Source organism: Atractosteus spatula, chromosome 4 (genome assembly GCF_055471065.1).
Source record: "Atractosteus spatula isolate fAtrSpa1 chromosome 4, fAtrSpa1.hap1, whole genome shotgun sequence".
Taxonomy (NCBI): domain Eukaryota; kingdom Metazoa; phylum Chordata; class Actinopteri; order Semionotiformes; family Lepisosteidae; genus Atractosteus; species Atractosteus spatula.
This window is the reverse complement of record NC_142709.1, coordinates 73,010,693-73,027,234: the sequence shown is the minus strand read 5'-3', so window position 1 is coordinate 73,027,234 and position 16,542 is coordinate 73,010,693. Positions and strand designations below refer to the sequence as shown.

General features: G+C 40.4%; 1 protein-coding gene across 1 annotated transcript in view; it reads left to right on the top strand.

Moving 5' to 3' along the window:
• naaladl2 (N-acetylated alpha-linked acidic dipeptidase like 2) overlaps positions 1 to 16,542 on the top strand; it is a 259,632-nt gene that overhangs the window by 171,000 nt on the left and 72,090 nt on the right. The window contains exons 7-9 of the mRNA XM_088913972.1: positions 311 to 403; positions 1,582 to 1,787; positions 2,708 to 2,839. Coding sequence (XP_088770098.1) covers positions 311 to 403; positions 1,582 to 1,787; positions 2,708 to 2,839 — 431 coding nt within the window. The remainder of the gene's footprint in view (positions 1 to 310; positions 404 to 1,581; positions 1,788 to 2,707; positions 2,840 to 16,542) is intronic.

The following is a 16,542-nucleotide window of genomic DNA, read 5'->3' as shown; positions in this document are numbered from 1 at the left end:
TGTCAAAACTATAATGAAAATTAATAGAAAATTTTCCTCTCTTTGTCACCGTCTCTGTTTCCTCAGTCTCTGAAATATGATACAGTACCGACCAGCCTTTGTCACAGATAGTGATGCATAGCTGTCTCATCCAAAGCTATAATCTTCTCTCCTGACCTCTGAATCAAAAGCAGAGAGGTCAACTATCCAGCGCAAGTCTCAATAAACTCTTGATGCTGTTTCTTTGTTATTTAAAATGATCAGTTGACCAGGAAGCAGTTTTGATGTACAGTACAAATCAGTTACAGGTCGTGCCTTTTTGTCCTGACAGCAAGGAAGATTATAATTCTCCATATCGGGACTCAGACAGCTTACCAGACAGTGCACAATGTGATTGGCTACCTGAAGGGAGGCATCAACCCTGGTAAGAAATCAGAGATTAATAAAAATTACCTTTCAGGCAAAAGAACAAACTACGTATGTCTGAAACAAGTGCAATTTTTAGACTTATTGATTGTGAATATTACTTTGATATTAATGTAGCTCACATACAGTACCACAAAATAACTACAGCCAAAGGCAATATGGAGCATATGACTCAGCTCTGCATTGCAATAATTTCTGCACCTTGTATCGCTTCAGTTATTGTTTTATGTCAAATTACTGTGTTAACTGTTCTACTTGTGCTTTCAAACTTATGATTTTTTTCACAGCTCATTGGGCGTCTGAATTGTACTGTAAGTCACCTTGGACAAAGGTGCCAACTATGTTAATTAATTGTTATGTTCATGATCTGTCACAGGTATCTTCTCCACTTGGCATCAGGAAAAGGAAGATATTGTTTGTGCCTTTGGCAGGGGCGTAATCCTTTTAGGGATAACTGTAATACACCTACTGTACTTATGGCCTGTGTTCCATATCCCTTTTGCAAAATGCTACATTCTACAATACACTTTACAATGCGCGGGCTTCCAGGCTGGGTTCTGGTTCTGGCCCAAGCTGGCTGTGTGGGGGCACCAGTGAGCCCTCAGTACCAGGCTGATGCATCTGCATAGCGTTGCATCTCAACATTTACTGTACGTTGAACGACGTTTATTGTGCATTTTTAAAAAGGTAGAAACCAGTTCCTTACTTTGGCAACTTGTAAAATATCATTCGGAGAGCACTTCTGCGATACTTTTCAATTTCTTTCTGTTTTTTTATACTGGAAGAATGAAGAGGTGGGCGATGACTTTAACGCCATGGTTATGGTTGTATGGAAGCTCTTGGTTGGTAATTTCCCCCCTGCAGTCTGCAGTTTCTCCACCCACAAATTCGCGTGCTCTTGTGTATCGAGGCTCCTAGAACATTCTCAAGAGCCCAGAGCTTCTCAGGCTGCCCCAGTGAGGTGCACTGTACTGCATTTATTTTCTGCCGTGTCCTTTTGTAATGTGGCATATCTGTGTGCACTTCAGTGGGGTATTACAGTAGGTGTACCACGGTACAGTATGTATGTGGTACTGGAGAGCTCCTTTCCAGCGCACCTGTGTTGTGTTATCCCCTGCGCCTTCAGGAGTGTTCCCCCTGAGCAGAGCGCTGACGGCTCCCCCTGTCTGTTGGCAGATCGCTATGTCCTGGTAGGCAGCCGCCACCACAGCTGGGCCGGCGTAAGCGCAGCGGGAGCGGACAGTGGCTCGGCCATCATCACCGAGGTCGTCGCCTCCTTGACCGCGCAGATCAGACAAGGTTGGCAGCCAGACCGTACCACTGTTTTCTGTTCGTGGGGAGGATCAGCATTCGGCAATATTGGCTCCTTTGAATGGGGAGAGGTAAATTTAAGAACATAAGAACATAAGAAAGGTTACAAATGAGAGGAGGCCGTGTGGCCCGTCTAGCCTGTTTGGTCGTTAGTAGCGAATTCATCCAGGGATCTCATTTAGCTGTTCTACACTCCCACAAGCCTTTGGGTAAAGATGTGCTTCAATGTTCTCGGTTTTAAAAGCTCTTCCGCTTAGTCTCCACCTGTGCCCTCTGGTTCATGTGTCACCGTTCTTGATTTTACTCTTGTCCCCCCCAGCAAATTCTGGACTTTGCTGGTGAGGTTCTGCTGTGATTCAGACACATTCCCCTGCCATGGGGAATTGCGCTAAGAGGGTGTCAGGCATTGGCACATCTCTCATTTCTTTTTTTAGCCCTGGTCCCTGTCTCTGACACCACTGAGACACTGGATAGCCAGGATCTCGCCGGTGAAGAGAACGTTAAACAGCTTCAGATATTTTTACATGCACCCTATTCATTTTTTAAAATAATTGTTACCTCAGTGTCCACCGTCCAGGAGGACATGCGTGTCTTTGTATACTTAGATGACATGCGCTACATCCAGGGAGCTCTGATAGGACCTGTTGTATGACAACATTTCAAAGGCATCTTAAACTAAAAAACAGCAGTGTTAAAGGGTGCCAAGCAAGTCCAGACCCACTTAAATCAATAGAGAGTGAACGAAATCTAGAGTGATCCCTACAGTTCTGTATCAAGTTCGCAGGACAGTAACCAGTACTGGAAGAAGAGCAGTTAGAAATACTGTTCACCAAGCAGGACATACTTTGTATTTGTGCTTTACTGGTATTTTCAATCAGTATGAATTAATATGTAAGGATGCGTTTTGCTTTTAGACACTTAAAAATGTCTGAGAGAGCAATAACCGACATGTGCATATGACAGCTGTTGTTTTCTGTGTCGTGTTCTGCAGGAGCTGAGGCAGGTGCTACTGAGCAATGCTGTGGCCTACGTGAGTCTTCACCATCCGGTCAGAGGGAAGGGACCGCTCCACGCCATCACCTCGCCTTCTCTGCAGCAGCTGGCGGCAGACATCATTCACAAGGTATTCGCTCACCTCCTCCTCCGGGGGAACGGTCCCCCCGCGCTCTGAAGTGCAGTGTGTTCGCCGTTATCGATTAGAGAGCTTCCAGTCAATCAGCAACAATTAAACATACTGTACAGTACGTAGCAGTACCTGCTCCTGTGTTTGCACGGGTCTGATTTCTTTCCAGTTTCTGTTTGTTTGTTTTTTTCTCAGCAGATCTTAAAATGCCTTGTTGTTAAAATTTCATTATGTGACAGACAGACGGACAACCTACAGTAATGAACGCTGAGAATTTTTCAGCTGTGTGTAAAATGAAGCCTCACACTGCTTCTGTGCCAGTTTGCAGTTCAGACAGTGCAGGCCAAAGCAGAGGCATCTCTCAGTCGCTCAGTTAGGATGTTTTTTGGTCTCTGCATTGGATACATTATTTTAATGCTGTGCCCCACTAGGTTTCTAAACCTGCTCTAGGACATGAGATCACAGTTATGGTGGTTTCGACAGTTGCCAACAGTAATCCTTCGAGACTGGGGTGTTCCAGTAGCTTGGATTGCCACTTCTTAAACAAACTGTTCAAACTGGAGGTCCCTCGTGACAGTTCCTCCACTTTTCAACCCAATTGCAGTGACAGCTAGACTCCATAACTGAACTTTATGTCACTGGAGTGTTGAAAAGGTTAACTTATTTAAATGTTGTCAATTTTTCTGTTCTTCATGAGCTCACGTTGATACAAGCAATGTGCATAGCACGGCAGGTCAGAGGTCACATGCAAATGATGGAATGCTCTATAATTTCCTCCAAAGCAATAACCCTTTTAATTAACCTAAATGCCAGTCCACCTGTGACATTTTGTAGTAATAAAATGAGTTCTCTTCTGCATTGCTAGCATGAACTAAATCTCTTTGTGAGAAGAAAAGTTTAATTTTTACCCATAAGATTAATGCTGGATAAAGTTTTTTTTTCTTTTTTTTTTAAATTTGTGAATAACATGGTTTGTATTTTTTCATGTTCTGGTGGGATACATGACATTCATACAGTATTAACACATCAGCTGATAAACTCAAAACTCCCCCCACCCCAGCACACTGATGAGTTACGTGTGGACTACACTCCAAAGCTCTTTTATTTTTATGGGTACCACTGGGTCTTTTGCTGCTCTACACATAAAAACAATCTTGACTTAATCTATTAAGCTGTTCAACTACATAAAGGAGATCTATGAACAAAATCTAGAGGATGCATTAACTGTTGAAGATCAGATATGGATATCCTTACTGTGGATCCAGTGCTGAAGTTCTCCATAAATACAGTACGAGTCTAAATTATTTTTTATCAAAGCACAGTCATGTTAATTGTTGGTAACCTTGGCAAACTGTTCTTCTTTTTAAAGGTTGTCAATGGGAAAAAATGACTGTCAGTTAAATGTGTTTCTCAGAGCAGCCTGATTTAAACAATAATATTTTGAAAACACTCCAAGCATAGCAATGGGAGAACTGCATGTATAAGCTCTGTTGTGTGTTTACCCTTTTGACTGACAAGCTCTCATTAGCGCTCTTGAATTGAAGGGCAAATCTGTTATATTAATGAAAGACAAACCACGCAAGTTGATATTCAGTTGCTGGCAAGCAGTTATTTTTGTTGGCTGAGAGACTCATGCTCTGAGGTGGTTTTGCTTGTCTTTGTGTGACGGGGTGTGTTGGTGGGCGCTAGTGGGGTGTTGCTGGGTTCAAAAGAGAAGTGTTTTATTTGGCTGATGAATTTTAATCTCGATACCTGATATCACTTGAGTTGCTTATTTACTAAGCTACATCACTTTCCCCACGGACCACTTCTAATTTTTTATTTATTTAGTTTGAGTGTGATAGTCCTACCTCATTGAAAGTGTTTGAGTTTCTAATGTCTTGAACATTTGTCTCACTATACAGTATTAAGGAATAATTCTAAAGACCCTCTTTTTAATATATTTAAAAATAAATGAAGGGTTAAATTTGCTTGGGATAAAAACCTTGGGACTTCTCATTTTCCGAAGGTGGATTGATTAAAAATGTACACTTGGAAAACAGGAGCAATGACTGACTGGCATAGAAAATTAGATAAAATTAGATTACAGACCATCAATTTTGTAATACTCTAATCATCTAATCAAATCTATTTAGCAACTGGATTTTTCAGCATTATTGAGAAAGGTTTTTGATGAAAATCACTTAAAAATGTCAACTTTCATTTCTAAAGTATGGCGACACCAAAACTTTGTGTGGCATTTATAGGACAGATGTGGTGTAAGAATTAAGCTTTTTGCATCTCGTGCTTTAAAAGAAGTGACCGCCTTTATTGAAGTGGTTTCAGGGGAATGCCTGGGGTGCCAGAAGACCCTTTTAGTTTTTCTACCAATATGATAAACTTCATCTCTCTTTAGTCTCTTTTTATCATATCGCACTCCCTTTATTTTAAACTTTTTTATTAATGACAATACTTCTTAAGCTTGCAGAATGCCTATCAATTTTAAAACTTTCCAGAGTATAAGAATATCCACAAATGTGTTGAAGAGTTGAGTTAGTGCTAGTGTCTGGGTTAGTATTAAGGTCTGTATAAGTGCTGTGGTTGCACCTAGCGTGAGTTTTAGGCATCCCATTACGCTTAAACTGTTTTTTAATCGGTGACTATGTCACTCCTCATAATCTTCCCCCGCAATTTCCAACCCTCTTTAAATTCGCTGTGACCTGCATCAGTGCTGTTTACCCTATCAGAGCTCTATGATCTAAGGAGAGTGTAGCTGTTCTTATTAGCATGATGCTTCAGTGAATTTGAATATAAACAGAGGAACCACGTCTCTGCCTGTAGGTAGACTTTCAGTAAAGACAGTACAGCATATGCAGTATATTCAGGAACATTGGTGGTTAAAGTATATACCAAGAAAAGGTAGCAATTGTTTTTCTGAAACACAGCTTGTTCAGTACAACTTAATGCCCAAAGTATTTGTTATAATTGATACATAAAGGCTGATACCCAAAGCAGATGCTTTCTATATTATACTTAATGCTTATGCAGGTTTTCAGTAATAATGAACACAATTGCCTATAATTGTCTTATACTGTAGGTGAAACCCATTCTAAAGCTTTACCAGCTTTTTAGATTTTATGTTTATACATCTTTGCAAGAATACTAAATCAAAGTTGTAAAGCATTTCTGAATTCTTCTTATTATGAAGCCTTACCAATCAGCTTTGGGATATAAAGTGTCACCAAAGATTAATGTAATGTTAATATGCTCGGTTTTCTGTTTTTAAAACCTCCTTGATATTTTTATGCAGTCTGATCCTGTCTATTTTATTATTTGTAGTAGAGCTGCATCTTCAAAAAAAATTTATTAGTTTTAACAACAGTGCATCTTTATTAGGACACCCCCATAAAGGTTCCCACGTTTACTGGAATTCATTTTGTAGTGTACAGCGAAATTGCCTCCGTTAGTTATATACTCTTAGTGCTCATTTCTCCACGCCCCCACCCCAGGCCATAAATAAGCAAGCACACAGGTCCTTGTGTTTCTCTGTGGCCAGCTGCCCACTCCACAGTAAGTGAATTAGATGGGCAGTTTGCCCGAGCTTCACCCCTAGTGGAAAATCAGCAGTCTTGCATGATGCTGCTCCTCTAAACCACGGTCTGTCCAACCAGCCTCCCGTCTCAGCTACAGTTTAAACTGTTAAAAAATAACAACAGCAGGGTGCTGTTCTTTCTCTCTCTGCCGCGCTCTTTGGGGGAAACTCCCAGCGCCGCATCGGGAGGGAAAAGAGCGGACCCCGCTGCCTGACCCCGGTACAACCAAGAGCACACCCAGGGCGAGACTGGGCACAGGCCACGGAGGGACTCGGCGCGTCAGCGCAGCTTCGCTGGAACTTCTAATCCTGAAGGTGCTGCCCCAGTTCGTCACGGAGAGTCCCGCCCCGTGTTCAGGTGCAGGGCCGCTGTGTCTGAATCTGGGCTGGGGGCTCTGCCGTGGGTCCCCAGAGCGCCAGCTCCGCTGCCCTGCCGTTAGACTTCTCTGGCCCGCATCACGCATCCTGCAGCCGCAGAGCTTATTTTGGATCTCCGCAATTATGTAATTTGTCTTTGGACTATCACTTTGAAAAGCACCAGGTACACTCAACAGTCTTAGTATTCTGAGGTACTTTAACCATATAATAAATCATGTTTGTGAGGCGCTGGTAATATTTTCCACTTATCTTACTTTGCAGCTGTCTTCAAAGCTGAAATGCCACTGTGTTGATATGCTTCGAATGGGTGCTTTGGAACCAATTATAATAAAACAGACACTTCTTTGGGGATTACAGGGTCTAGCGTACAAAATAAATTGAAAGAGTTTTCATAATTTAATTGGGTATTGTTGTAGCAGTGCATGTGATTCATTCTGTTTTAAACATCAGAGATGTTTTAATACTGTATAGTACAATGAATTTTAAATTTGTGGTACATTACATTTTTTATTTTATTATTACTAATAAAAATATTTTGCGTGTTCATTGTGGTTATAAAAATGTTGAGTAAACGCTCATCATCCTGTTAGTTAATGTAGTAAAACTTTATATCGGGGTTCTGTCATGTAGTGTGACTACTGTCCTCGATTTAATGGTCTAATAATTCAAAAATTTCAAATAAACACACAACAATCCTCTTTTAATGGGAAAGTGAGCTCTTCATGTGAGCTAATTTAATTTATTCACTTTGGGAACAGCAAAATGGCATTATCCGTGGACATTAAATTATAGTAGCTTTCGGTTTCGGAATCAGGCTGGTAGACCCTGCGAAACTCTAACCCACTTTAAAATCTGTCTTTTTTCACTGTGTTCTGACCAGCACAACATTGCTGGCTTATGGCACATCCGTTTAATTCCAAAATGTGGGACTGAGCCCCCACGAAGTTGTTGAACCCAGGTGGCAGGAACCCTTGCAGGTGCAGTATAAGCGAATGAAATTTGTAGATTTCCATATCTCAAACCCCTGCCTTCCCCCCTAAATGAATGTGTAATTAATTAAGAGGAGCTTTACTGAAATGCAAGCACGGGGCTTTATTCCATCATTGCTGTCCTTGCTTGCTCAGACAGTGGGATAGGGCAGGATTGCGGAAGAGTGGTTACAGCTCTGGGCCCCTGCTGTTGTGCCAGGATGTGCCCCTGAGCAGGGTCCTTCCCTCTGACTGCTACAGGAAAGTGGTTCCCCAGGTTCTCGTTGCTCTTAGTTCAAAATAAAGACAATGCTCTGCAAGGTCACTGCACTAAATATACCTTAGTGCTCGGCCTTCTTGCATATGTGAAAAAACATTATAAATACATGCACATTTATTAAAGTTCTTAGTCCATAGCTAAATTCTATACAATACTACACTACACACAATTCAAGTGTGCTGAGTTTCGTCATTTAAATTGTGTAGTTTGTTTAAGCTTTTTTCAGCTACTGTAACTTCATGCTAGTAAAATCTGACAGCAAGCGATGTCTACAGAAAGAGATTTACATTTTTAAGCTGTAAATGTCTCCTAAAAAGATTTTGCATAAATAACTTGTGATCCAGGTCATAATGTTCTGTTCTGGGCTATCTGTTTAACATGATCACATGATGACAAATGTCTGTTGGTTGCAAATATGGATTCTCTCCATCTGGTATTAAGATTGTGACCACTGACCTACATAAAACTTGACAACCTGATTGTATTTCTGTACGAAAGCCATTAAAGAAACAATGTAGCATGTAATCTGCTGAGAAGAAAGTCAATTCTAAATCAAAAGTGATACAGTAGACAATCAGTCAAAATGCCTTTGTCATAGAGAAGCTCAGCTGTTCAGAATTAGTTCGGAAATGCTTTACAGATCTGAGGAAGAAAGCCTTTGTATGGACACTAGCAGGTTCAATCTCAGTATTGAATGGCAGCTGCTGTGATTGTGTGCTGGCGTAATTCCACAGAGATGTTGATCATTTACAGTATGTAGCTGTTTGGTGGCTTGAAAAAATGACCATTTGTTGTTTTTAAACATAAATTCATAACCGGGTAAAACATAAATAGAATGCTTTTGATTAACGTGATGCAAACTGAATAATGGCCATGTAAATGAATTCACTCAGAATCAAACGGTAGTGTAGAACGATAAAACATCGAATATTTTGATAAGCATGTTAAACAATGCAGCTGTCCACCAAGCTATATAAGTAAATGTTAATTATGTTTTTTTAATAAGGGAGACACACTCATTATCCATTGAGTGATATCCCTCTGAGATAAAACTGTGTGAACAAAACATCTTTCTGTCATTTTTTACCCTGATTGAAATGGACAGTCATAGAAGCCAACACATTACATTATAGAGTCATTTTTACATTTTAACTGAAACATACAGTACCTCACTGCTGGACTGTGGTGTCATAAAGCTTTGGAGACATTCTTAAAATGTGAGGCTGTGATCCCAGCTAAACTGCACAACCGTAGCAGCACATGACGGGCTAGGAAATTGTTTTTTGCTTTCAGCTGGTAATCATTTCAGATTCTTCCATATACAATCTTCTGATTAGAAATTACCAGTGGGGAAGCAAGCTTAGTTAAACTGCTCAAATAAGAAATTGGTTTACATCAAAAGCTTTTTATTCTATATTGGACTAGAAATAATGCATGGTAATATTTTAAATATTTTTCCAATTCTACAAGACTTTGTGTTCTTTGTTTTACAAGACAAGAAACTGAGACTGATACAGATGTCAAAAGAACACGTATTTTTTTTCTTAAAAGTTTCTCTGAATAAATACTTGTATTTATCATTATAAAGCAAGTAAATTCCTTTTCTTACAGTGAATTTATTCATCCTGAACTTGAAATTTACTACTGTCACATGACGTGACTCATGAAATAATAATAATAATAAAATATGCTTTGACATTTTAGCAAAATACACAAAAATACATTTAGGACTTTAAACAGCTTTTATCAATTTGTATGGCACAAAGGGTGTGTTGTTCACTTTGCAAGTAAACGTTATGGACAGCATAATGGAAACAGAGAAGTGTTTATCTGTGCTCCTAATATACCACTGTATTTCTTCTTTGAGGGATTAAAAATATATATATTTATTTTCATTGTGAAGCAACTTTGAAGTTTGCAGACTAATTTTGTTTTGCATTGAACAGGATGCACATAATCTGCATTTTAAGCTGGAGCAGTAGCTGGCTCACTCACGCCTGACAGTCATTTGTGTAAGTTTGTGATAAACGCTTTGTAGGATGCAGTTCTGTTCATGTTTTCCAGGAAAGCTGCACAATCGAGAATGAAAGCACAGCATTGCAGAATGAAGTCTTATATCACCTTTGAGATCAATAGGAGTATTACAGTTTTACAGCTTGGAAATCTATATAAAGGGAAGTGCAGTATGTAGAAACTGTTTTAAATACACTTTCAAGGAGCAACAGAAGTGATTTCTCATGCATTATAATTTATTGTGCAGAATTATTTTAGAACTGCCTCATTTTAAGATATACAACATATTAATTCCCTCAAATTGATCCTTCAAATAGGAGGCAAGCCTTTTAAATGATGGCCATTACAGTACAATTATACTGACCTGAAAAACCAGTATAATGTACTGTACAAAATATACAAGCCCGAAAATATATTTTCAAATATGAAATGGTTTTAGCAAGCTGTCGCCTTAAGAACTTCATTTTTTGGAGCCTGCAATTTCGTCTTTAATAGCACAGGAATTACACATTTCCTGGAGCTGTTTTTAAATACTGGTGTGTTTTACTTGTCATACAGACGGAGAAGAGCTGAAGCGCTTAGGGGACAGTACACACACTGGCGCTGTCTTTAGGGTGATGAAACAGGAGGTTCGCGTGCAGCCTGTCTGGCCGTCTCCTTTATTAAGCTTTAAGATTATGCTGTCAGCCATGTCAAACATGGTATCAAAACAAAGTGAGAGGTGGTATTATTGCAGGGATGTGGTAAAATTATCTACCATTCTCCGGTCAATAGATTTCTTCTCTTTCTTTGCGTTCATCATGTGGCGCTGTATTAGGTAATCAGGATTCATTAGCAGGAACAGCCTGGCGGCTGGGAGAGACAACAGCAACGTCCCTGTCAAATCTGTTTTGTCCTGTCCTTCACACTGCTGGTCCTCCGGCCTCTGACAGTTAAAGGTAATGTACAGTTAAAGCGGTCCAGTGCATTCTGGGTTTTTTATGCTTCAGTATCTGGGAAGATTATATGCCCTTTTGTGCACTAATCTGAAGAAATCAGATTTAATGTGCACCAGATTTTTTGCACTGTATCTTTTTTTTGGGGGTGGGGGGGGGGGGGGGTGGAATTTAATGTGAAAACATTTCCAGTATTTTTTAATTAAAAGCCAGTGTCCGTGTACTGTGGTTTTCTGACCTCCTGCATTACTATGCCAAAGCCTTACCGTAGTTATGTGTGCTTTGTATCCTGCTGTGTCATAGAAATGTGTCCACATGAGTGCACTACAATGTACCCTGACTTCACCATAGTACTGTATATCATAGTACACATTGAAGAGATGCATCTAACTGGAACACGACACATTTTCCTGGGATGTGAATATTGCAGCATCTCTGAGTCCAGGGTCCCTCCTGTGGTGTGTGGGTGCTGGAGTGCTGTACAGTACATGTGGACAGCTGTGCTGATGGCAGCTACAGTAAATCTGCTTCTCTTTTCACAATGTAAAACAGGAATTCTGTGTCCACAATGTTCCATATCTGAGTGCTATATCTTGGGGTTTTTCATCCTTGGAAAGCCAACAGAAACTAAACACCATTAACTTGCTTTTACTGTATATATCGTATATCCTTATACTGCAGTTTCAGTTTTTAGTTTACGTTTTTTCAATGAACTGCAAGGCAGTTTCTTATGATATAGGAGGTTTTGTCTTTGAAGTCCCTCATTTTGACTCTAGCAGCCTTGATGCACTGCCTCAGTTCTCCTATTTGAACAGATGTCTGTACACACAGGTCTATAGTTTTTGAGTTTGGATTTCTGCAAGATTATACTGTACAGTATACAGTATATCAACATCTGTTTTGGAGGGCAATAACAGTCTTTCGAAACAAACATCAGACTGCTACTGCAGTGTTAGATGCTGTTTGTCCTTGGGCTGCCCAGCTCTGAGCTTCAGGAGCTGGTACTGTGACTTCAGGCAGGTGGCACTGCCTGTCCACTTTTTTATTTCATCCCAGAGTTTGACCACTGACCGTACTGAAATTCCATTAATGCCTGGTGATGCAAACTGGAATATGTTTATCTCATTGATCCCTCTTTTTTGGACAGAATTTTGCACAGTATGCTCTCCTAAAGGTGATTATATTGTATATCTCTAAGGAGCTTTCCTCCAATCTCTCACTTTTGAGTATCACGTCCCCTCTGTACTTCACTCCCAACAGCTCTAAAGTCAAAATCATCAGCTGCAGAAATAATACTTAAATCAATGACATACCTCAGGTCTCTCCTCCTCACAGAGGACATTAAAAACTAAACAAAAGGGAAGGAAAAATCTATCTCAAGAACACTGACAGCATCTGTGTGGTGTATGAATCCAATTTATTAACACTGAAGGATGAAATTTACATTCTGATTCACGTGGATAGGGAATAAAAAACAAGCCTTACAATGGTTCTTTATCTCCTCTTATACTGTACAAGAAGTGATGAACAAGATTGCTTTTTTTGTCTTTCTTGAGAGCTGAAGAAAGTAAAATCTTTGTTACTGTTAATGCCATGTGTATACATTCTAAAGTATTTTTATACAGTACATGCTCTGTAGAGCCTGAAGTATCTCTAACACCCTTCGGAGCAGATTGTGTGCAGGTTGCTTGGTGTTGGGCACCAATCTGTTCCATTCCATAGTGAAAAATGCTCTCATTCATGCTTGGTAGAACTCTAGCTGCCTTACAGCTGGATCTACCTCAGAGCCTGGGAAGACCAGCTAGGAAAGACGCCCAGTTCCTTGAGGTCTGTCCTGTTAGCATGAGATTGTGTGTCTTGTTGCACCACCTTGTTGCAACTCAGCTTGAGAGATTGTGGGAAGAGGTCACGCTATGTCAGTGGAAGGTATCAAAGCTTCATCCAAATACCACACTGTAAATGCCTGCCCAAGCTGAATACAATTCAGAACACAATTCCTCCTCTGCAAACCCTGAGAGCTGGAAAAATGCAGTAAGCATCTAAGTTTCTAAATTTCATAGATTTAGCAAGTCTGTATGTTCTGTAGAATAAAAGAAGTTAAACGTTACCAAAAACAGCAAATAAAAAACTAAAATATGTTGATTGCATAGAGTAAGTCCTCCATTGGTGGACAATTAAAGTGGTTACCCTTAGCCAGGTAGTCAATTTCAAACAAAGACTCAATCATGAAGCCCAAGGAGCTCTCAAAACAAATATGGATGAAGTTAAAATTCACAAATCAAAATTCAGAGACACTTTATATCCCTTTGAATGCAATGAAGTTGACCACTAAAGACCAAACACAGCCCAGATCAGCCTGTCCCTCCTAACTGAGCAGCCGGGCAAGGAGGAAGCTTGACAGGGGTGCAAAAGTGAAGCCAGTGGTGATCAACAACATTTCTTCGTTGCCGTCATCCCTCCTGAACTTTCGTTAAAACCTCCATTGTGACTTTTCCAACATGTCTGACTAGGAGTAAAAAATAGAACTTTATCCTCACTCACAGCGCCCAGGTAATGGTGGCCTGAAGAAGCTCTAGCACTTAGAAGCAAAGAGAGTTACATTAAGAAGATGGAAACTGGAGGTTCAGGTGAGCTGACCCTATGGGCTCTGTGATCTTTTCAGCTCCCCAGGCAGGAAGAATCAAAAATATCTTTTGTCATCCTCCAAGTGAGCTATGCAACGGACATCGATTGGTCAAAATCCATATCAGCACACTGCAGGATCCTGTAGGTCTGTTAGCAGTCAGCAAAACTGTGGGGACCACGTTAATGGGAACAGACACACACTGAAGCATGCTAACCCCGGAGTAGTAGCCCTTTTTGGGATGAGACTGCACACAGCTTTCATCTCAGCTCAGTCAGCTATCAATTAGCGCCCAATCAATACAGCCTCCCCTGCAGTCTAAGTAATGAAACAGCCCAGCCATGGGGCTCCTTCAACACCACAGCCACAGGCCTCCTTCAGGCCCTGTCTAGACTGTGGTCTGGTTTACAGTGTGAGCCTGCATGTTGAGGTGCAGAACGTTGTCTGTACCCTCTAATCTTCTTACTCATTTAACTTACTTTTAGTTTGTTTTTTTCACAGAATATACACAGAGTGAGAAAACTCTCATCTTACAGCAGTTCTGTGCTGTATTTGGTTTTACTAAAAGGTTTAAAAAAGATCACACAACTAACCCTCTGTATACAACTGCTATGATACTGAAACAAAATATGAAAACAATTGCACAGCTGTCAAAGGCTTCAAAGGTTTCAAAGAAAATAATGATGTGATGTCTGGAGTAAACCCCATAATACTCTAACCCCAGGAACTGCTGTATAGACGATATTCTGTTTGCGAGCACATCCACAGATGTTAACAACAGCTGTAATCCATTCAATGCATTTGAACAAAGTTTCTTAAAATGCTTTAAACTGAACAGCATGCATCTGCATTTTCTTTCATTTTTTTCACCTACTCTAGGGATACCACAAACATATCTCAAATTATTAATGCACTGGCAACTTCAGAATAAAAAATAAAATGAAAAACAAAAAAAACAAACCAGATGATAGATTTTCACAGATACTGTATGTATTAGTTCATTCTCCTGGCAGGCAAACCACCTGCCTCTCTTAAAATATTTCTTAAATGATGGAGAAGGGAGCTAGTTTATCTCCATTGTATTCATGTGGGCAATGACTCAAACCACAGACAGAACTTGTTGAGATTCAGAAATGTCAGGTCAGAGTAACGACAATCGGTGGCCGTTCTGTAGATTTATGAATCTCCCCTCATTGCAATTACTTTGCCTAGTGTGCTTTGCTCCTCATGAGTCACACTCTAAAGATATGAGATGAGGTCTAGCAAGTTTCTTATATTATCGTAAATTGAGTGACACATTGTGAGGCATCTGTCTGGGGTCTGACACAAAACATGCATGATTTCCTAGTTAGTCGCTGACAAATCTAAAACCAGAATTTGTTGCATGGCTGAAGATACAGAAGACGAAAGAGCATGATGCTTGTAATTTTGACTTCATAGATGTAGTTTTTAAAGACGTGCAGTGGTAGGTTTTTTTTGCTTTTTCTTTTAATTGACTATGTTTTAGCAAATTTAAACAATCTCCTTCCAGGAGCCAAACCCGTGTCCTTGATAGAGAGTAAGAAGACAACACAGAGATACAGTAATGACCCTTCTGATCTCACCTGCAAAGTACTGTGAAAGTACCCTTTCCATAAACAAAGAGGAAGGAAAAGAAAGAACCTTTTGAGAGAGTATGTAAGAAACCAGATGATGGAAAAATGAAAACAAGAAGCATTGCTGAAGAATATTCACTCTTTTAGAACCTTTGCATTTGTTGTGTAATAATCAAGATGCCACCACTTACCCCTGTGGTGACTTGGCCTAGGTCGGCACCATAAGATATGATAAGATCACTTTAGTGGTCATATACAATTTCTTGCATTAGGAATTTGTCTTTTCACATACCCCAGCTTGCTCTCCATGAGACACACAAGAACACAGACAGGGAGAGAGAAGTTTGGGGTCAGAGCACAGGGTCAGCCATTTATACAGCACCCCTGGACAGTTGGGGTGAAGGGCCTTGCTCAGGGGCCCAACGGAGTAGGATTCCTCTGCCGGCCACGGGATTTGAACCTTCCAGCCACAGGCGCAGATCCTGAGCCCCAGAGCCACCGCTCTGCCCATGCCATTGTGTTTCATTTCCATAGCCAGACAAACCGTGGCATTGATGGTGCCATAGCCTGATGTGCCAGCGGGTACAGTGCCCTGACAGAAGAAACAGTATCTGTGTCCTGTATATATATCACAAGGGACACCTTCCGGTTTATGGTGTGTAGGAGCATACAGTAGCTGTGGATGATGGAAATAAATATTAATGAGCTCCTGGCTTTTCACACTGATGAGGTTGAAACCGCAACAGCTATTTTTCATGCCCAGAAATCATAGCATAGAAATGCCCAACATTTATATATTAATATAAAATAGCAAGTCTTGAAGGGGGGAGGGGGACTGTGAAATTGGGTGACAAATACACACCTCCATTAAAACCTTAGTCCATTTTCTGAAACACATATTCTTCTTCTGTCAGGCCCATGTGAGATTATCGCACGACTTAGCCATTATCACACATGCACCAACAGCCCAGACAGATGCCCATGTTATTCTACTGGACTAAAGAGAGAGATCAGCGATATAGGTTTTACTGTTTTAAAGAAACATTTCAGGACAGTGCTCTTTCTCTCTCTGAAGTGACATTCTTCTGATCATAAATAAAGTGTCGAGCTGGACTGTCTCTACCCTGTCTCCAGTGAGGCTCTGAATAGAATGTGTGGGCCTTTGGCTGGGGCTGACCCTTTGCAATAATGCGTAAGGTGTTGTTTGAAATGTATTGAAAGTATACCCCAGAGAGGAAGATTGATTTTTAAAACATAATTTCTTAGGGCCATTATCACCCTCTAATGGACTTGAGGTTGGCAGGTCAGTCAACACAGTACAACATCCCGCAGTATTTAAT